The sequence below is a fragment of the Saccostrea cucullata genome, unplaced genomic scaffold, assembly GCF_032062105.1.
Source record: "Saccostrea cucullata isolate Sc308-1 unplaced genomic scaffold, CSIRO_AGI_Scuc_v1 ctg729, whole genome shotgun sequence".
NCBI lineage: Eukaryota > Metazoa > Mollusca > Bivalvia > Ostreida > Ostreidae > Saccostrea > Saccostrea cuccullata.
In genome coordinates this window covers 23,532-46,690 of record NW_026933670.1, presented here as the reverse complement: position 1 = coordinate 46,690, position 23,159 = coordinate 23,532, and the positions used below count along the sequence as shown (strand labels likewise).

Genomic DNA, 23,159 nt, shown 5'->3' with positions numbered 1-23,159 from the left:
GGATGGTTGGATGTACTCCGGCACAGCGCTAAACCGACTGACACAGTTAGAGTCGGTGAGATCTCCTGACGTCACTAGAACTCTAGCACGCGGGCAGACGTTGTTAGGACAAGGGGCGATTTCATCGGCTCCGTAATCAACTTCGTGTATCAATTTGAAAAAGATTACTCTGAAAATAATATAAAAGTTTATTAAAGCAGTGACATTTATTAGTGGCAGTTTTCGGACTAATAAATGGTGTATATTGCCATGTGTGATGTATTTGAAACACAAATTAAAAAAATTTTGTATTGTATTCTTGTCTATGACAAGCTTACCCAATCCAACCCATTAATGTTTCAGGACACTGTCATAAAAGTAAGTACCAACAGTGTCGCTCTCAACCACCTCCTGTCTCGAACTTACTGCATGGACTGGCCGTTTGTTAAAATCTTCCATTCGGTACTCAAATTTAATTTCAGCGTTTCGTGGGACGCAAAACGCTATAACCACGTTGTTTTTCCTTAAAATAAAACATTTGTTATCGAAATATTTGAATTAAGCGTAGATGTACTTTGAGATGAGATGCAATATGTTGAGGTTAGAACTATGGGATAAACTAATAAACTAAAACTTTTAAAATTGTTGTGGTAAATCTCACTTTGAAATCGCTTTAGCGTCGAAGTTGACAGTGGACGGAAGTGTCCCTGCTATCCTGACAAGGTAGCTGTGAGATCCTCCCAGAATCGGGAGGAAATGTTTCTCGATATCCAGGCCTAGGTGTAATGAGGGCAGGTTACCGTCCGTCCTGTACACATGCATATCGCTGTTGAAACGATCACTATATGTCACGAGTACCTGAAGGGGAAAATTTTGATATTTGTTACTCTTTACAATCCTTAAATATTTTCCCACGTAAAGAATTCAAAGAATACAAAATTTGTATTTTGCAATACAAAAACGGCATTTATATACTTTTTCATTCAATATACAACTGTTCGTCAAAAAGAACACAATTATCACAAAACATTTTTATTTATCTTGATTCATATGTTTCATTTAAAAATGTGCAGAAATATTTGAAGAACTTCTGGTAAATATCATATTGTGAAATTTATTGAGATAACGACCATTATTAAAGCTAAAAAAAACCAAAAACACTACAAATTAGGAGCAGCGCAAAAAACGGACCTACGAAACATCGGAGGTGGGATCAGGTGCCATGGAGGAGTGAGCATCCCCTGCCGACCGGTCATTATTGTTTTAATAAGCTGATACACGTCTAAACAACATGAAATATGCTAATAAGAAACATTGCACTGAAGAAATATTACCTTTCCATACACAAAAGGACAATACGCAGCATTCCACCCTGACCTAATTTTACATTCCTTTGTTAGCAGGAATGGTTTATTTGTAACTATAGTGACATCACTATTTGACACAGCTTTCCTGTTGTCCCTCAGTGAAAAAATGGCGTCTGCGCCTGGTGATCTGGACGTGCAGTCTCTGAAGAGAAATCTTTTCTCTGGTCCCTTTAAAATTTCAGAAACAATGCATTAGACTCTAAACAATTTCCTGGAAGCTATATTTGCAACATTGCTGATAGCAGGCAAGTAGCATCAGGGGAAGGGGTTTGCCAGTTTTTTCAAGACGTAATTTTTTTACTCTAGAAAATGATTATTGAAAGTTTGGTTACACCCAAACTTTTTGTTGTGGTATAGTAAATGAAGGGTGTGTGGTATGTTTGAGTAAAGTTTGGCACTAGAAGTTGGAACCTAAACCCATGCCCCACCCCGAACCCCACACTTTCAAGAACTATGCTACGGCACTGGGTCAGTAATATGGAAGCAATAACATTATTTTTTATGAACAGAATAGAAATAATTCATTTCATTTTGTGTCAGGAGTTATGCCCTCGGCCAGGTGGGCAACAAATGGAAACGGAACAAGTCTTAAAAGTGACCAAGAAGGCAATATTCTAGAGATCGAAATAACTCTCTTGGTGCACTTTCATTGAATACATCTACAAATCAAATCAAAGTTATCAAAATTGTTTCAGTGTTTTGTGGAAAATTTACCATTATACAGACTTAAACTGGATGAAATCATTTATTTTAGTGGATAAGAACTCAAACGTCTCTATCATGGCATTGTACTCCAGACTAACAAAGAGGCTTATAAAAGTACTGCATATTCAAAGAATCATAATACATTAACTTTTTACCAAAAACATAAAAGCTATGAAAATTAATTTTCAATTTTATTGATTCTGCACCCCAAATCATATTAAAGGCTTACATCATTGAAGTCGAACATAATGTTATCCAAAGAGTTCCTGGGGTCATTGTGAATCATACATTCCTGGTTACCGATAGCCGCTGAAGTTCTCACCGCAGAGGATTCAAATCCACCAAACCAAGTGTTTCTTAGTGTTATTGGGCCTTTTGAAAAACGGAATCCAGTTATATCTTTATCTCTACAAAATACAAACAAAATATCTCTCTGTCTGTTTTGAAGCGAAAACACACTTTATGAAAAAAAATTTGAATATACTAGTAATTAATTAATATCATTAAAAATAATTAGTGTATAGTAAACAGAAAGTATTTCAAAGTATTACAAAACCTGAAAGAGAGATTTTCTCCGACGTTATCCGAGAGTCCGATAATGACGCTGTCTTCAAATATCTGCCACACTGAGTCTTCTCTACGAATATAGACTTAAAATTCCATTAATTTATCAAATTCAAGATAAAATTGATTCAATTTGACATTAAGAATTAAACAAAAACTTAATCTTAAAGACAAACTGAATTCTATGAAATGTCTGTGTTGAAAAAATTTCCACAATTGAAAATTTTAAAATTGTCCAGATTCACCACTTTCTCTTATTTCAATTTATTTATTATTTTCATTTAAATACAAATATTCCAGTTTTACACAATAATAAACACATAATTTAAGTTTGTAACTTTGACTGTAACCATACGAAATCATGAACTACTGAGACTACAAGTTTTGGATTTATTCATTGTTGGTCTATCTGTGAATCGCGACAGAGGTATCTATTGCAAAACCATCTCTGTCTTTCTATCTCTCACCCCCTTGCTTTTTGGACAACTGGACTTGAGAGTTTATGTTTACGTTGATTAAGTTTACGTTGAGTAATTTGAAATTTTAATGTTAATAACAAAATACAATTATGGTATTTCATTCAAGAAATTTATACCGTATAAGCAGAATTTTTAGTGAGAACTTAATTTTGGCATTATAAGCGAGGGTGCCGAGATCGCTAAAATTGAATATTTCTAAAAATTAATTGTGTTTTATTTGTAATAGCTTCTAAAGTAAGCATTTTAAAATCGCTAAAATTACATCTCGCTAAATATAAAATACCAGTTTTAAGGACAAATCGATAAATTTGCGTCTTGCTAAAATTTCTACTTAAACGGTATAAAAACTCTTTGACTTATCTATGTATTTAGACTTTCTTCCAATTTTGCAGGACAAATCAATTAGAAAGCTTTATAAGAATAACGTAGTAACATATTTTGTTTATTCATGAATACATACCTTAAAAGAAAAGCTCCAAATCGGCTGTCTGAAAGTCTGAAAGGAAAAGTATGGTGAGAAAATATAGAATATAATATAAAAATACAGCAATAAGCAAACACAGGCTTTGATTTATTTTACTTACGATGCCCTTCTGACAATAACAGGAGACGAACGAATCCATAAGTTCTGAACGGTACATTTACTGGCTGAAAAGGAAACATCTTCATTAGATCTTCGACAATTAAAACTTTGTTTACTTAATATAAATATTTGGAAGTATATTTGCAAATTAATGCAAGTTCTTTGAACACAATTGCTCATTTACATAACTTCCTATTCCATTTCGTTTTCAATTATCAGTTTCGAACCCAAAATGTAGTTTTTATCATACTGTATAATTTCAAGAACATTAAGCACGTAGCACTAAAGTGACTTCAATTATTGCAGATAGTTGTAATTGATTACAGTATACTTATTTTGGGAAAAAAAATTTATACATGAATACATTTCAATGAATCAATTGAAACCTTTACCTGTAAAACCATCAAATACAGCAGGAGCGGGAGGTGAATTAGGATCCAGGGGATCAACCTTAGGGTTATAGTGGTTGTATCCTCCAAATGTCAAGTCTTGTTCAATCTCATTATCCACGAAAAGACACTAAACATCAATAAAAGACACTAAAAATCAATAAAAGACACTAAAAATCAATAAAACTTACTTGATTTCGGTGTTTTGTCAACGATTTATCTGAATAATGAATACTATCATTGTCTCCTAACCCATAGATATTTCATAACCTTCAAACATATTTTTTAAGCCCAACTCTTTCAGTTCTATGTTTTACCGTTTCGTAGGGGTGGCATGAATTGTCCATGAACTTGGTTATTCTCGTGTTTTTAGCTTCTCCTGGTTGCATAAAATTTTTATTGAATGAGGGACCAGTTGGTATATGTGGAAAGATGTACCAGAACCCCATTCCCTGCAAACGAAATAATAAAAAGACGATGGCTTAGATGAAAGTGTTGGCAAACAAAAGAGCATGCGTTTCATACTGTTTCAAAGAAAAAAAATCGAATTCAGCGGAAGTGACGTACTTCACCACCCGCAGCTACATTGTTCACCAAAGTTGTCAATGGATTGGTGATCCAATACGTCGCTGGGCCCTTCGTTCTGAAATAGAAAGTTTCTGTGTGCAGTATAAAGTATTTGTGAAACAGAAATTTTCCAACTGCTCTTGATACTCGTATTTCAAGTCATTTCACGTGAATCTGCATTGTTTCAATCACATCTAATCTTTTTTTCTAAAGCTGAAAACTTTGATTAAGAAATAAACATTATTCAATCTCAAAAGTTCATTTAAACAATACAAGAACATCAAAAAAAAATCGGTGGTATCAGATACCATGTATGAATGAGCATTCCCTTCAGGCCGGGTACGACCGATGTGTGCTCTTTGTCATGATCGGGAAGAAAGGAAGAAACCTTAGATAATTCTGCGTGTAAATAATGGCCTAACCATTAGTATAGAAAAAATCGGTCAGCATTTGACTCAATGAAAGATTGTTTCTGATAAAATGTCATTGTATCGACTATAGAACATGCAGAATGCTGACTTTAAACAAGACTGTTAATATCCTCGATTCATTAACTTGTTTGTCAATGGCATATGTCCCGTTTCTTGAAAGTGATTATACATTCAGCATACTCTTGCGTATCGAATCGACTGCGAGACATAAACCCCATATGCAGGTGATAAGGCTATATCGCAACATACGCTTCATGAAAAAGTATTCAAAAATTATTGTTCAATTAAAATATATATTCGTTATTTAAAATCCAGTTGAAAAAATCACGTTTGTAATTAATGTCATCAAGATTATAAATGAGTTAAGTACTTGTCTGCTGGAATCGCGCCTGTAACCCCTAAAACAGTATCCCCCTTAAATCGCCTCTGACCCAGTCCAAGGTTTCTGTAAAATGTGATGTTTTTCTCTCCGCCGTCTTCAAGGAAGAAACCATGACCCACACTGTCATAGCACACATTGTCTGTGATCTAAAGCAAATGTATAATATTAGTTGTCATGCTATGTCATTCATAAAATGCATTGTTTGATATCTTCAGCAAGTGACAATAAAATGTGTATGAAACTTTTTTTCAATGCATTTGGTAATGTCAAGACTTCAAAAATACAGCCTTTAATTGTTTTAATTATCTATTCATTTACTTATTTATTTTGGAGTTTGATTAGGTAATTTACGGTTATTACTTTCTTTTCAATCTCGTGATAACTTACGAATGCTGAATGTGTTCCGTGGATTGTCATACACCGGAACTGTGTATGGTGTATAGAGTTCCTTCTTAAGTACGATTCCTGGGGATACAGTGTACGATCCGCAAGATCATAACACATATGATAATGAAGTGGATATCGACCTAAACAGTGAAAATAAAACACATAAAGATAACAAACAGTATTCAAGCTCAAAAGTCCATCAAACAATACAAATAGGAGCAGAGCAACCACAGACTCTTAAAACATCAAAAGTGGGATCAGGTGACATGGAGGAGTGAGCATCCCCTGCCGACCGGTAATATCCCCCGTGTGCTCCTTATCATGATCGGGAAATAACGGAAAAATCGGTCGTCAATTCTGTGTATAAATAATGGACTAACAATCAGAATGAAAAACATCAGTCAGCTTTTGACTCAATGATAAATTGTATTTGCTGACGAGGTCATTGTATTGACCATAGAACACACGAAATGATGTCTTTAAACGAGACTGCTGATATCCTAGCTTCATTAACTTGTTTGTCAGTAATTTACCTCGTTTCAGAAATTGTTTATACGTTGAGCATGCTCTTGCATATCGAATCAACTGAGATATACAAACTCCGCATGAAGATGATGAAGGTATATTGCTGCATAAGTAAGGTAAGTTGACGATAGAAAACTTAAAGGCATCACGTTTATCATAGAGCTTGGTTGTTAGATTACCATTAACTTCTTTTTCAAGTAAAATATCCAAATATGAAATAAATGAGTCAGACTTTGTGGTATCTTTTATCTCAAGCTCACAAGGATATACCCGGTATGGTTTCGACATAAGAACATTACCATTGATAATTGACAATGTTGTCGATATATTATTCCGTTAACTAAAGTCACAGTGGTGCTGATTCTTGTTCTGTATTTTTTTTTACCTAAAATCAACGGGTCGCCCAGATTTGTTAGCTCTGTTCCCTCCACAGCCACGCGTTTAAAACCTTTCAGAAACTAAAAAAAAGTACGGGTCATGTTTAAGTTAACATACAAGAAAAAAAAATCATGATCAACATTAAATTTCTTGATCGATAAATTACTTTTAATGATTAGTAAAAAGAAAATATTTGACTAAAGGTGCTTTATTTCTTTAATGATAATGTATGATATAAATATATATATATATATATATATATATATATATATATATATATATATATATATATATATATATATATATATATATGCTGGTAAAACAATCCTTTACCTTGACATGTCCGCCATTAGTCTTTCCATCGGAAACCTCTGACGTTATATGAATATACCGGGTCATCAATCCTACTTCAGCCCGCATGTCCACCCTTTTGTATATTTCTCCATAATGTTCATATTCCAAAAAGTCTACAAAAGAGGAAAATAATTATTTCCTGTTCATAGGGTATTGTAAAACTTTTTTTTCGTGGGGTATAATTTTCGTTCATTTTTTTTTATGGAAACCCATGAACTGAAGTTCTCCAAGAAAACTGCAATGAGGATAACACTACACTTCTTCATTTATGAAAACAAGTCCAAACTTATTGTTGTTTCCCTCTGCAAAAAAAAGGAACACATGGAAATCATTACTTTACAGAGTAACATCTGGAAAAAAACTGGAAAAAATGCGAATTAACGAAATCAACTTACTTTTTGGCATTTACAATTATGTAGCTTGTGATATTTTCAGCATTTCTGTGCACTTCAAAACAGTATTTTTAAATATTTAAATTACTAAACATGTATATTTTCCACATAAAATAATACATGTATTGTCTCTTCAGTATCCACAATATATGAGTGGTTCTCTTGACAATCGATTGTATTAATTGCTATCCACGATTCTTTACATGTAAAAGATATATTCAAAACTGTAAAGAACAACATAGCTTTAAATATCCTGTTCCTGTAATGTGTTCAAAAAAGTCATTTTGGTAATCAGTCGACCTGACGGTAAAGTCCTAGTGATGTTCTGATTGAAAAGAAGTTTCCATTTGTATCTTATTCAATAGTATACTCTCCACTCTCCTATCATTTATATATAAAAATAGTGAACTGTTATCAATCTCCAAAGCCTATTGAAACAATAGAAATTGGGAGCAGAGCAAACATCAGAGGTGTGATTAGGTGCCATGAAGAAGTAATCATACTCTCCCGACTGGTTACACCCACCGTGTGCTCCTTAATAATTCAAGAATACTGAATAATACGAAAACATTCTCTTAAGCCAGGACTCCAAAATGTATTATATTTCACTGCAATCTTTGAATTTTTATTCTCTATCAGATCAAAGATGAGAGGAAAAATACTTTTGCCCAACCTCTCGATCAGTCAGGTTCTTACATCTGAGTACGCAGAGAAGATCACTTTCGACCTACTATCATTCAAAACGTGAGGGCTGCTATTTGGAAACATAATTATGTTCTTTTAGCTGTGTATACGAAAGGACAGATATCATTTAAATCATGGGGGGCTGCTATGCATAATTAATTAACTATCATAAAGGGCCAAGATTATAGCTGATTGAAATAAGAAAAGTACTCACGGTCCAGCCTAATGACATTTGGGGGACACTGAGAACACTCTATAATGGTAAATTCTTCTACATGGTACCATCTGTAGTCAGTGGAGGTGATGAATATTTGATCTCCTGCCATTTAAATTGAGAAAATAATGTTACACTTAATTTTTGAAAGGCTTTATGATATTCACACAGACATTGTAGGAAATTTTAAAACAAAGCCCAAATTAAACAGCATGACTTGTTTTTAGTGCCTATCAAATTTTGAAACATACCCACGTTCCATTCATTCATTACGTCATCGTATACCGATATCACAGGTCGCTTGAGTATCGTGTTTATGACGTGGAAGTCCGTGTAACTACGAAATTCTTCGACACCATGGTTGTACGAGGTCACTGTTATTTCTCTTTCTATATTAGGTACCACATATGTAATGGAAGCTACATTATAAACGGCACCACCCGAAGCATCTCCACCCAATTCTTCTTGAACTGACGAAGTGTGACCTTAGGGGATAAAATTTTGAGGATGGAATAAATATAGACTTAGCAGAAAGAAATTAAATATCTCTTATCATTAAGTAAATATCTCTTCTTATCATTTTTACTTTATTTTGATTTTACTTGCACCTTTTCGGCCGATGGCCACATAAGCGTCATCATTCGTTGCCTGTTTAAATGTTGTGGCCCCCAATGCGTCCATGACACTATAAAGGGCACTAATATTCCTAGATCCTACGAAGTTCTTTTGTGTGGCGACTGCAAAAATGTCATCATCTGGGATGCCTGATTAAGAAAAAATCAAGAAACAGATCTTCTTTCTATTAAAATCATTTTTAAACATATCTAAACTTTTTATCCTTGATCACCAGTTAGCTTTCTTACTGGTTACTTACCACTCAAGAAATTGGTAAGATTGGCTATCGCAGAGTTAACTTTGTCTTGGTTGGAATAATCGATTTTTTGGTATATTCTTCCTTCAACGAATACAGCTTGGTCGTTTACCATGTCATAATCCTCCGGTACCGACACCGAGAAATAATAAACGAACACTCCCGTCCCCCTATCCGGTGAGTTATCCTGGACAAGACCGAAAAGTAAAAAGTAAGTACTTCTTAAACTTATATCAAACTTAAAACATATTTTACTTATTCATTAAAGTAATTAATGTGTTTAGCTGTGCACCAGTGGTATCAAGACTATTGCTCAAGAGATGAATATCATTTTCTTCAGTGCATCTGTAAGTTCCCTACTGGAGAAACCGGTCTTTATGAAAATAACATCTTGAGTTGACTTTAGGTAGGGGTACCGGCTGTACCCACCTGACTTCAATCTACCATACCATTTACTTTGAACTTAGTGAAAAGGAACTTCAAATTTACATTTAATTCTTTAACATTTTGTCCTGATAAATTACAATCACGTACACGATATACATTTACTTTAAAGCATAAAAATTGAGATTAATGCAGGATTTTAATTTACTCTGTGTTTGTAAATGTCGCTGAGAGTCGGGTCGTATTTAGGTGCTGTCCTTGTTAGTTTGGTCCATGACCTTTTGTCCTTGCCATGGAGCTCTAGCGTTCCTCCCGCCTCTACCCCTATAAATTTATCACCGAACGAGGGAACGTTGGATCCTTCCGGCTCGTCTGAATATAAAATTCGATCATGTATATCAATTTTTTAATTAAAATTGGCGCATTGATTCTAAAAGTATTTTAATTTCAAATGGCTTTAAATGAATAAATATAAGATACATACTGAGTCCATTAAAATCAATTAATGCTAAGTACATAAATATTTAAAAATGAAAAAAAAAATAATAAAACCATAAAGAAGGTTTTTCTTTCCTATTTGCAGTCATGAACTTTAATAAATGGTTCTGTAGCTATAACTATGATTTTTAAAATTGTATAAAATTATAACGTCTGTTATTGATCGCTGAGCTTCACTGATTATTTAAGCTAAATCACGATATTTAAATCGAAAATAATGATTTAAGGTATCCAACATCTTAAATAATCTCAGACTGTAATTGAATAATAAAAAAAAAATTAGGTATGCACAGATGAAAACATAAAATAAATATACATAATGTTACTATGAAACGATCTTATGATTTTATCTCCCTTTAATTTGTTAAAAAACATTCTTTGAAAATCTATCCAATTAAAAGAATCTCTTTCAATCTACGTCGTTCTATTCCTTTTGGATTTTATATATAGAATCTCCAATTATTTGCAGTTGGATAAGATTTGCGAGCCTTGGAACCTTGGCGAGGGAATAAAAACACACAACGAGTTGGATAAAAGTCATATCCAACTACAAATCATGTGAGATTCTTTTTATTCCATGTTTTATACTTCACAACCGATGTTTTACACTGTTTGTATATACATGTAGGACTTAAGTTTATTTCACTTTACCATGCTAACGCAAAAACAATTGTGATGTCATATCTGCACTTATCTCTGGGATACGAAAACGATATCACATGAGCTATATCCACAGGATAAAGGGGTAAACATGGGATAAATTAATATTCTTAACATTTGACGTGAAAAAAAACCTGTCCCATAGACCCAAATGCCATGTTCTTTGATTATTCAAGGCAACTTCTTACGATATTACATATTTTATTTAGGACAGCCGGACCTTTATCAATATATGTATATATTGTTTTAATGAAATATAAAAACATTATTCGTTAAAAATTACTTTACCGTACTTTTTGTCCTTGATAGATATAAATGTATTGAGATCTAGGCAACATTTTATATCAAAAGCATAATAATAATAATAAAGTGAGAAACCTGCTTTTAAGATACTCAGTAAATGCTAAATTCCTGTCATATTGGTATTATAACGAGTAGTTCTTGTAAAGTTTTTCTTTAAGGTGTTTCAATCCTCACAATTTTAATGGTTCAAAGTACAAAAACTGCATTTATTTTCATTTAATATACTTTGAATTTTCCAATTATTGCAAAAAATGTATAGGTCACCATATCATTTAAGATGCAAAACATAAATAAACAGAAGTGTAGATCAACATAAAAAATCGCACATTTTTTGTAAACAGTATTATGAAAAATTTGTAAAAACTGGTTAAAATGCATAATACTGATGATGAATGTTCTTATTACTTCCTACTTGTAAGATACTTTTGAATTGTGAATATCAGGGAAACTATTTTACATTAGAAGTACTGTAATGGTTGATTTTGCAAATGCCTGAATGAAGAGACCTTAGAAGGGGTTATTGCCCTTGTCAACATTTTTTAAAGATTGAATAATTGATTAAATAAAGAAATATGCTTTTTAAAAATCCTTTTACTTAACAATACTTATCATTACACCTATTGTAAAGCATTCTTCCAAAAGATATTGTTCTATTAAGTATCAATTTAAACTAATTACAGTTTTTGCAGAAATCTATGACATCATAGGAGGGTGGAATTACCTTAAAAATGGTATTACATTTTAAAAGACGGGATAAGTTTTTTTGTGTGTGTTCTGCAAAGAATTCTAAAACAATGAATACTAATTATTACCTAATCTAAGACAATGGATACTAATTGTTACCTAATCTAATACAATAAATACTTATTATTACCTGATGAAATATAGGAGATCACAAACAGTATTCAAGCTCAGAAATCGATTAAACACTACAAAATAGGAGCAGAGCAAACACGGAGCTCAAAACATTAAAAGTGGGATCAGGTGCCATGGAGGAGTGAGCCCCCTGCTGACGGTCACTCCGGCAGTGTTCTCTGTCATGATCGGGAAATAACGGAAAAATCCGTCGTCAATTCAGTGTGTAAAATCATGGACTAACAATTAGTATGACAAACGTCAGTCAGCATTTGGCTCAATGATAAATTGCATTTGCTGACAAGGTCACTGTATTGACCATAGAATTAACGAAATTATGACTTTAAACGAGATTACTGATATTCTTATATCATCAGCTTGTTTGTAAATAATTTGCCCCGTTTTAGAAATTGTTCATACGTAGTGTGCTCTTTTGTATCAAATCAACTGAGAAATATAAACTCCGTATGCAGGTGATGAAGGTATATTGCTGCATAAGTAAGGGAAGTTGACGATGGAAAAGTTAAATTCATCACGTTTATCAAAGAGCTTGGTTGTTAGATTACCACTGACGTCCTTTTCAAGTAAAATATCCAAATATGAAACAGATATGTCAGATTCTGTCTAAACAGTCGATTCTAATCGTTAAGTTATCTAAGACAAGGGATACTAATTTTTCTCTTATCTAAGACAATGGATACTAATTGTTATCTAATCTAAGACAATGGATACTAATTTATAACCTAATCTAAGTCAATGGATGCTAATCATACCTAATATAAGACAATAGATACTAATTATTCTCTTATCTAAGACAATAGATACTAATTATAACCTAATCTAAGTCAATGGATACTAATTATTACCTAGAAGCGTAATTTTGGCTTTCCTGTCAAACTGACAGTCTTCGCTTCCTATGTGCATTTCCGCTCCATTTTTGATCAGGATGTGCCCTGTTCGTACACTGTGGTCCCCATTTCTGCCCCACACGAGCTTACCGCCGGTCTGGATCTCAATAGAAGACAGCTGAGAGGGACTTGTATCCAGTAGGACAGGAAAGTTGATGATTACTTGGCTATTTTCCTGAGGTACCTGTGAAAAAAAGGAACCAGAGGAGAATTTCAAGGAAATGGGTTTTTTATCGGAATTAAGAGTTCGAAGGTTGAATTTTCAACATGTCATGAAAATAAGATGGTTACATTATAAGCAGAAGAAAACTTTAGTAGCTAAACTCATGAAAAGTAAAACAGTGAAATGCAAAACCATCAAAAAAAAGTAAAAAGGATTATCCTTAATCGTACTTGTATAAACAAAAGAATAATTTTTAGTTTGATTACAAAATGAATTTTTTCAGTTATTAAGTAGCGCTATTGGTACTTTACTCACTTGACCACTTGGCCAGGAATTAGCATATGACCATGGCTTTAGTGTTGGATCCTCGTCTGGGCAGGCTGATAGAACTGTAGAAATATACAGGAAGCAAGTGAGAAACAAAAACCCTGTAACCGCCATCACCGAGTCAGCGAGAAGATAGTTCGAACGCTCCGGGTAAACTATCTCTTACATGTATCACATTTTATATTCACGGTGCAATTTCATAATCATAAAAATATTGTGTTAAATTATTTGATTCTGCATTTAATCTTTATGTCTTTGCTTTTAATTTTATCATCAAGTAGATTTTTTGTAAATAAGTTTTAAAAACACAATTAAATTGTGCCATAACAAACAAAACGTCATGGGAAATATTACTTTGGAAGTGGTTCATGTTTAAATCAATTCTTTTACCACTTTAAAGATGTATATTTTAAATATTCTTATTGAAAGTTAATACCCGAGTTCTAATTTAAAGAGGCTATTAAGATTTGTCATTTAGGATAACAACCAATTATATCTAAGACCTCCAAAAATTATTTATTTGAAGTTCATTTAACACAATATAAAAGTGTCGCATTGGTTTGCTTGATTTGTGTTATTTTCACTAATCAAATAGCTTTTTTTAAAAATAAAATAAGAAACAAAAATAAATAAATCAGTTGACTGATTTTATATTTCATGAAAGATCAAATGCATCTTACTGTGGGATTGGGTTCGATTTTCCTAAATTTTGTTTGTTTGAGTTTGTCAACAAATACAATATAAAATGAAATTGAATGCTGACTAATGTTTTTTTCTATTAATTATAAGGGCAATACTAGTACTTACGCATTTAATTGTCCACAGATTTGTACGTGTTCCTGAGCAGAACAGGGGGCACATGGCGGGTTTGACCCGACGACAGGAGATTCTTCTCTCTCCATGGCATTTAATTAATCCCTTCTATGGTGTTTTGGATGCAAATTTATTTTACGCTGCAATCATTATTTAAGCTTGACGAGAAACTACATGTACTTACTTCGTTGTTCGTTTTCAATTAATCGCAATTTAAGTCATTCATTTGACCAACAAAAAGGTCCGTATTTCCACTGCTCCTTGTGTATTGTTCATAGAGCTTGTTCTCTGTTTGGTTTCTCCAATTTGTTTGAAATGCTGGTTATTTTATTTATATTTCTAAAGATTTTGTCTTTAATTTACATGGCTTTTTTAATACCTGTCTCCAAAAACCACATGATATTGTCAATCAGAAACTCAAGCATCTTTAAAATAACAACTTCAGAGTACTTGTCTATACAATTAAATGGTTTTTAACATAGTATTTTGCAAATAAGAAATGACAAGGTAAGATAATTTACAAGTTCCATTTTTAATGAAAAGCAGATGTCAATGATGTCAGAAAGTCTAGTTTTGAATTTATCGTGGGGTATAGTTGTATAAAAAGTTGAAATGTCTTAGGTTTTTATTTTGTTGATTTTTGTTCCAAAAGTTCCTTGGAATCTTTAAGTATTCACATGTTTTGTACCGTTCTCTTGAAGTTACTCCTTCACTACTGTTCGTATCTTAGTGAGGAATAAAGAAAGAAGCTTGGTAGAAATATCCCAGTGAACTTGAAATATAAGACACCATAGAGTCTGCTACGACTATTTCATTTTAAGATTGTTTACTGACTAGAAACAATAATGGTCAACTGATGATTCACAAAGCGAAGAAATTATAAAAATTCTAAAATATTCAAATTATCATTACAGTCACACAATAAAATTCTAATTCATCGGGGGTATGTGGTGACGTCTCTACGTGAGTGAAAATTCTCGAATGAAACGTAAAACAACAAACATTCAATTAATCAATCAATCAATCCAAATAATATTTCTTTTTTATTACATTTTTACCCGTGAAATACTGTAATTTATTCATTGAATAAAAATGATATCCTGTCAAAGTGTGAAAGGATATCAAAATGATATCCTGTCACAGTGTGACGAATATCAGAAGTGCGGGAAAACTCTCGATTTCCCTTCCCAGAACGAAGATTGTTGTAAAAAAAATCTTCCTTGACCTAATGAAAGATATAGATGGAAATAAAAAAACCATTTTGACAGCGAATAAAACTGTCAAAAATTACCAAAAATATGTTGCTAAATCCATGTTTATAGTGTTTTCATAAGCTATGACGTCTCAACCGCTCAACTATGACGTCATGTAGCCTATGACTGTATTACAAAAAGACAGAGGCAAAGGAAAAATCAAAGATTTTCTAAAAAAAAAATGTAATAAACAGAAAATTCAATGTTTTGTAGTTTAATATGGAATTTATTTCACTCGTGAGACAGGATTTTTTTTATATTTTCACTCGTGCTTCGCACTCGTGAAAATATTAAAAACCCTGCCCCACTCGTGAAATAAATTCCATATTCAACTACAAAACATTGAATATCCTCTATTTTTTATTTCAGTCAAAGTTTTGGAATGTCTATGGTCGTTATAATGACCGTCTGTCGCATATGATAGATATATCATTTGCCATGGTATATTTCCATATTAATGCTGAACACGACTCATAAATAGGCATACGTCATTTTCGGTATCATTATCTGCGATACATGAACACCAGGGTATACTCTTCAGATTCGTTACACCTAACTGCTTTATTGTCACGGGTATCGGCATGGAATGGCGACCTGTGATGGTGATGGTGCTGGTTATCTTCCATTACTTTTGTTTACATTTTATTGCAGTTACGTGTATCTGTGTCTGTTTGTATACAGTACCAACCTGTACAACTATAATTGTAAGTTTCTTTGGTATCTTACTTTCCTGCATTAGACGAAGTATTACGTTATTATTGTAGCTACCGAGTGCTGGGGCCCGTTTTACAAAAGAACTTACGACTAAGACCCAAAACTTCAGGTTATTGTAAAACTTTGCAGAATTAATTATTCTCTTTGAAATTGTTTGTGTAAAAATATCTAATCACGTTCCTTTTAAAGAGTTAAAATTTAAATTATTTTCGATATGATATTAATCAACAAGAGGCCCATGGGCCACATCGCTCACCTGAGAAGCTTTGACCATTCTGTTCTTTACCAGATTTCCCCCTTGTTATACATAATGCATCCCCACCCTACCCCACTGATCATAATTTAGACATTTTGAAATCTACACTTGATCCTTCCATGGGCACATATGTTTCAGCTTTTTTGGCCCAGTGGTTCCTGAGAAGAAGATTTTCAAAGATTTTTCCTATATATTTCTATGTAAAACTTTGATTCCCTATAATGGACCCGCCCTTCCCCAGGGGGTCATGATTCCTGCAATTTAAAATTTACACTATCCCAGAATACTTCCACATAATCTTCACTTTTTCTGGCCCAGTGGTTCTTGAGAAGAAGATTTTCAAAGATTTTTCCTATATATTTCTATATAAAACTTTGATTCCCCATTCTGGCCCCGCCCTTCCCCCGGGGGTCATGATGTGACCAATTTAGAATCTACATTATACCAGGATGCTTCCACATAACTTTCAGCTTTTCTAGCCCAGTGGTTCTTAAGAAGAAGATTTTCAAAGATTTTTCCTATATATTTCTATGTAAAAATTTGATTCCCCATTGTGGCCCCGCCCTTCCCCCGGGGGTCATGATTTGAACAATTTAGAATCTACACTATACCAGGATGCTTCCACATAAGTTTCAGCTTTTCTGGCCCAGTGGTTCTTGAGAAGAAGATTTTCAAAGATTTTTCCTATATATTTCTATATAAAACTTTGATTCCCCATTGTGGCCCCGCCCTTCCCCCGGGAGTCATTATTTGAACAATTTAGAATCAACATTATACCAGGATGCTTTCACATAAGTTTCAGCTTTTCGGGCCCAATGGTTCTTGAGAAGAAGATTTTCAAAGATTTTTCCTGTTTATTTCTATATAAAACTTTGATTCCCCATTCTGGCCCCGCCCTTCCCCCGGGGGTCATGATTTGAACAATTTAAAATCTACACTATACCAGGATGCTTCCACATAACTTTCAGCTTTTCTGGCCCAGTGGTTCTTGAGAAGAAGATTTTCAAAGATTTTTCCTGTATATTTCTATATAAAACTTCGATTCCCCATTGTGGCCCCGCCCTTCCCCCGGGGATCATTATTAGAACAATTTAGAATCTACACTATACCAGGATGCTTCCACATAAGTTTCAGCTTTTCTGGCCCAGTGGTTCTTGAGAAGAAGATTTTCAAAGATTTTTCCTATATATTTCTATGTAAAACTTTGATACCCCATTGTGGCCCCGCCCTTCCCCCGGGGGTCATGATTTGAACAATTTAGAATCTACACTATACCAGGATGCTTCCACATAAGTTTCAGCTTTTCTGGCCCAGTGGTTCTTGAGAAGAAGATTTTCAAAGATTTTTCCTATATATTTCTATGTAAAACTTTGATAATTGTGGCCCCGCCCTTCCCCCGGGGGTCATGATTTGAACAATTTAAAATCTACACTATACCAGGATGCTTCCACATAAGTTTCAGCTTTACTGGCCCAGTGGTTCTTGAGAAGAAGATTTTTTAATGACCCAACCCTATTTTTGTCTTTTATTGATTATCTCCCCTTGCGAGGGCATTTGTCCCTTCATTTTAACAATTTAAATTCCCCTTTATCCAAGAATGCTTTGTACCAAGTTTGGTCAAAATTGGCCCAGTGGTTCTTGAGAAGAAGTCGAAAATGTGAAAAGTTTACAGACGGATATACAGACACACAGACAGACGGACAGACAGACGGACGGACGACGGACAAAATGTGATCAGAAAAGCTCACTTGAGCCTTCGGCTCAGGTGAGCTAAAATGTTATATGAAGAATTAAATTTGATCTTAAGTCTTAAGTACTTTTGTAAAATGGACCCCTGTATACGTCCGTCTACACCGGTGTCTACTGATTACACTGAAAAGAGAATACGTCCTGAACTTTATATAGGGGTCTGCAGTATCGAGATTCTGCGAACAAAAATGGCAGACACATTCCTTTTACGAATCGTGTTCAACTTTAATTAAATCGATTACTTTCTTCCTTTTTCATTTCAGGTAATTTGTTTAAATTTCTTGTTCTAATTTTTTTTTCGGGATTTGGAAGAGTTTTATCAATTTAGATTTCATTAGCACACAATTTGAAATATATAGAAATTATATTTGATTTTTTAAATGTTTATACCACTCATGACAATCACAGGTATATTCAATCTACCGGAAGAGAAAAACTAAAAAAAAATCATTTCCATATTTAAATGCTGTTGCAATTAAGTTTAAAGTTTGGCCTTACTTTTTGGCTTGAGGTTAAATTTAAGCATGATTATGCACAAATTTTTAAAAAACGTTTCACTTTTATCATATTTTGGAACAAAAAAGAAGATATTAAGTTTCTCGAATTAAGTCAAAAGATTTTTCCATGAGCAAATTATATAGCGCTATAACCTTTTGTAGGCTAAAACAATTTTTTACTTACATGAATTAAAATCGATGTCAGCTTAAAACAAATGTAATTAAAGCCAGTGTCTGCATTTCCAAAAATGCTCAAGAGCTGCTAAAATTAATTTTTATAGTGTGCAGTTACGAAGTTTCTATGTGACATTGTGCCATTATGACCTCCAAATTTAATTTTGATTGGACATCTTTTGGGTTTCCCATTAAAAACATGGATATTGCCATTATATTTATAAAATCAAATTTACCATCTCTTATTTGCAACCCCTATTCTACTACCGAATAAAGTTAAATGATACCTTTGCAGGATTTTTGTTATTGTTATTATACATCTCCTTCTGTATGTCTAAAATATATTTTTGAAAATCATTCATGTTGTTATCAGATGAAGTTTTTCTTTCATGTCAACATAGTTAAATTGCAATTTCAAGAGTGATGTTGCTTTCCACATAATTACGAGGGTTGATCCAAAAGTAATGTCACAAATCAATAAAATGTTTAATAATTGGAGTTTTAAAAAAACTTTAAAATTGATAGAGGTTTTAGTAAGTCAAATTTTTAATGCATATGACAATTCTCTTGCGTATTATTACTACAAATCTACATTATATTGAAAGGCGATCCAAACATGTCTTCTTTTTAAACATATGCATGTAAGATGTCTTTTGTAGCTGTTCTCTAGAGAACTTCGCGATTTAGAATGGATATGTTGATCCATGTCCAATTGTCTACAATAAAAATAAACCGAATTTGTAACATTATTTCTTACAGAAACATTGTTCTATCATAAAGATACCTTTAATATATTTGTTAAGGTCAAGATCTAGTAAATGAAGGGTGCCTACAGATTTTTCAAATTTAAGAAATTAATTCCTTTAATGATGCTTTATAACATTAGCTTGGTCAAAATAGGTGTTTCGGGGCATAATTTGTAGAAAAACAAAATGAAAAACCATATTTTATACTGTCATTTTCAATGAAAAATTAAGAAAACTAGTATTGAAAATGGGAGTTTTTTCCATATCAGACAAAGAAAATGTATCCAGATTGCCTACAGTTTTTCAAAAAACGGTAATTTGTATGTTCTTAGTCTGTGCTTTAAATTAATGTCAAATTGAAGATAGGTATCGGGACTACTTTTCAAGTGATTTCAAATTGAATTCCATGAAAACAGTTTATTTTCTACATAATTCTATTAGAGCCGTAAAGTACGGGAAAAAGAAAGTTGAAAGTGATTATGACGTCATAATGGATTTATCACTGAAACAATTTTCTAAAGTCATTTACTAGATCTTGACCTTAAACAATATGTGTGTTTGAAACACTGACAGTACTGTGCTGTTAATTTACACCTTACCTCTGGGGGATCTGCAGAAGTGGCCAGCAAAACAGAATCATCATTAGTGGCAGTACCCTGAATAAGTATAGTGATCATTCAATATGTGTTATGTAATCCCTTGTTTTTAATCAGATGGTGATACATAATTTTCAAGCAACAAATAAAAGAAAATACCTTATTATAATGTATATTGTACGTAAATTGTACGTAAACTGTAATACAAGTCAATGAAATCAAATAGCTAACATCTAGACTGTTTTATCTTACCGTTGATGATTGGATGTACTCTGGCACAGCGCTAAACCGACTGACGCAGTTAGAGTCGGTGAGATCTCCTGACGTCACTAGAACTCTAGCACGAGGGCAAACGTTGTCAGGACAACGGGCGATTTCATCGACTCCATAATCCTCTTCGTGCATCAGTTTGAAAAAGATGACTCTAAAAAATTGGAAGAAGATTAAAAAAGAATAGCGTTATTTTAAATGCACAAAATTAATTTTTTTATGGCTATTTAATTATTCTTTTCATAATCTGACCCAATGCCATATGTTATGTGTGATGTAGGCTGTATTTGACAAGTGTTGTATGTTTTCTAATCTATAACAAGCTTACCCAACAGTGCTGTCATAAAAGTAAGTACCAACAGTGTCGCTAGCCACCACCTCCTGCCTCGAAGTTACCGCATGGACTGGTCGTCTGTTAAAATTCTCCATTCGATACTCAAATCGAATTTCAGCGTTTCGTGGGACGCAAAACGCAATAAGCACATTGTTTTTCCTTAAAATAAAACAATTTTGGTTAAGATATTTCAACAAAATTCTTTATTTTTGATAAAAAATATTTCAGTTTTTATGGATAAAAACGTTTTCTACAAAAAAAAGTGTGTATAGTCTGTCACATATATGGCCTTTAATTTTATTTTCTTCTGAAAGTAAATGCAATTTATGTTGAAGGAAAATACATTATAAAATTAGATCTTTAAATTTTTTCATTAACATGAAATGCACAAATTAAACTGTTTTTCTAAGGTCTATAGATATCGCCAAGTTTTGATTCGGTTATATTGCTGTCGAGAGCACAGAATAGGCCCCCCCCCAGGAAATGATCAAATAAATTGTAAATAATTGTCATTTTGTTATTAATAGCGAGCATCGGAAAATCACAAATTATGATAAACCCATTTCCAAGTAGTTTCTTTTTCTCTTTATCCATATACTTTTCTGTCGTATAAATAAATATACGCGTTGAATTCTATGAATAACTTGTAGCTGGATGTCTATTGTTCAAACCTATTTAGAGGGGAAATAGTTTGATATTTACTTAAATGTAAAGATAGGATGCAATAATTGATATTGTTAGTACCGCTGGACAAACTAAAAATGATATATGCCTAAATAGTTATAGTAAATCTCACTTTGAAATCGCTCTGGCGTCGAAGTTGACGGAAGACGGGAGTGTCCCTGCTATTCTGACTAGATAGCTGTGAGATCCCCCCAGAATCGGGAGGAAATGTTTTTCCATGTCCATGACTAGGTGTAATGAGGGCAGATTGCCGTCTGTCCTGTACACATGCATATCGCTGTTAAAGCGATCTGTATATGTCACGAGTACCTTGAGGGAAAATTTTGTGTGTTTAGTCTCTTATAAATTTAAAATCCTTCAGCCCCCACCCCCTTAAGATTTTAAATCAAAAGTAGTGTTTTAACAATATATAGGCATTTAATTTGTTTCTTTTTAATATACCATTGTTCTTTGAAAAAACAATTGTTTTTTAAACAATTTTTTATTTGTTTTTACTTGTGTCCATAGAATGCATTTAATTAAAACCTGTGCAAATATGATATTGAATAACCTTTCTTCTAAATGCAAACTTTTCAATTCAACTCGAAATAAAAGATACATAGGTTTCATATTTAGTTATTTCACTAACAAAAGATGTTTAAGGTAACCTGATAAAAAAATTAATGAAAAAAGGTGATATTTTCAATGTTTATGTCGTCAACTTCCTTTATTTATGAAGCAATATTCCTTATTACCTTCATTTGGAGTTTATGTCTCTAGTTGATTCGATACACAAGAGCATGTTCTATGTACATACAATTTCTGAAACAAGGTAAGCTACTGACAAATAAGTTAATGAAACAAGGATATCAACAATCTCGTTTAAATCTATATTTCGCATACTCAGTGGTCGATATAATGCCTTGTCATCAAATACAATATACCTTGAAGTCGAATGTTTACTGACCTTATCAAACAAAATGTTAGGACATTATTTTCAAACTGAAATGTCTACAGATTTTTTCATTTACTTGATTATGACAAGGGCTACACGGCGGGTGTAAAAGGTCGACAGGGTATGCTTGCTACTCCATGTCAGCTGATCCCATCTCTGATGTTTTAGAGGCCTGTGTTTGCTAGGCTTCTGATCTGTTTACTTTCAATGGACTTTTGAGCATGATGACTAATCGTTATCTTAAAGATTCATTACTGTAAATGTATTTTATTTAGCGAGTACGATATTTGGCGGAAATTGATTTTTGAAGAAGTTAGTGTAGATTTAATTTAGCGTATTTATTCATATTCTTATTTGTATATGTGCAAGGCATTTAGCTTTGCACCTGATTTAGCCGTTGTTGTGTTCCGCTAAAAAGAATACACAGCCAAATATTATACATTTACAGTATATTGTGCTAATAAACATTTATTCATACTTACAGCATTTTTGCCGTTTTTGAAAAACATATGTCTCTGGGAGCTTAAAATTAATTTTCTGAAAATTTCCGGTCAAACCGGAAGTAGCAAAAAATGGCTTATTTTTGCATTATTAACTTAGCTTTAGAGGATTCAAAGCATTTTCGGGCGTAATTTCTCATTTTTGTTAAAAATGAAAGCTACTTCGGAAGACCTATTCGGTCAAAAAACAACATTCACTTCCGGCCAAACCGGAAGTATTAGGAAAACGCGTATTTTTGTTGCTTTGCAACGAGTAGCAAAAAATGGCTTTTTTGCTTAATTAACATAGC

The 23,159-nt window shown here is 33.2% G+C and overlaps 1 protein-coding gene across 3 annotated transcripts in view; it reads right to left on the bottom strand.

The window, feature by feature from the left end:
- The window catches only part of LOC134238862 (cell migration-inducing and hyaluronan-binding protein-like), a 33,456-nt gene that overhangs the window by 588 nt on the left and 9,709 nt on the right, over positions 1–23,159 (bottom strand). For 2 of the 3 annotated variants that reach the window (XM_062720967.1, XM_062720969.1), the window contains exons 20-24: positions 21,548–21,744; positions 20,746–20,910; positions 20,400–20,571; positions 20,151–20,207; positions 19,330–19,521 (exon numbers count right to left, since the gene is read on the bottom strand). In XM_062720967.1, coding sequence (XP_062576951.1) covers positions 19,489–19,521; positions 20,151–20,207; positions 20,400–20,571; positions 20,746–20,910; positions 21,548–21,744 — 624 coding nt within the window. In that variant the 3' untranslated portion in view covers positions 19,330–19,488. Of the gene's footprint in view, positions 1–19,329; positions 19,522–20,150; positions 20,208–20,399; positions 20,572–20,745; positions 20,911–21,547; positions 21,745–23,159 lie in introns of those variants that run through there. The other variant, XM_062720968.1, reaches the window with a different exon arrangement.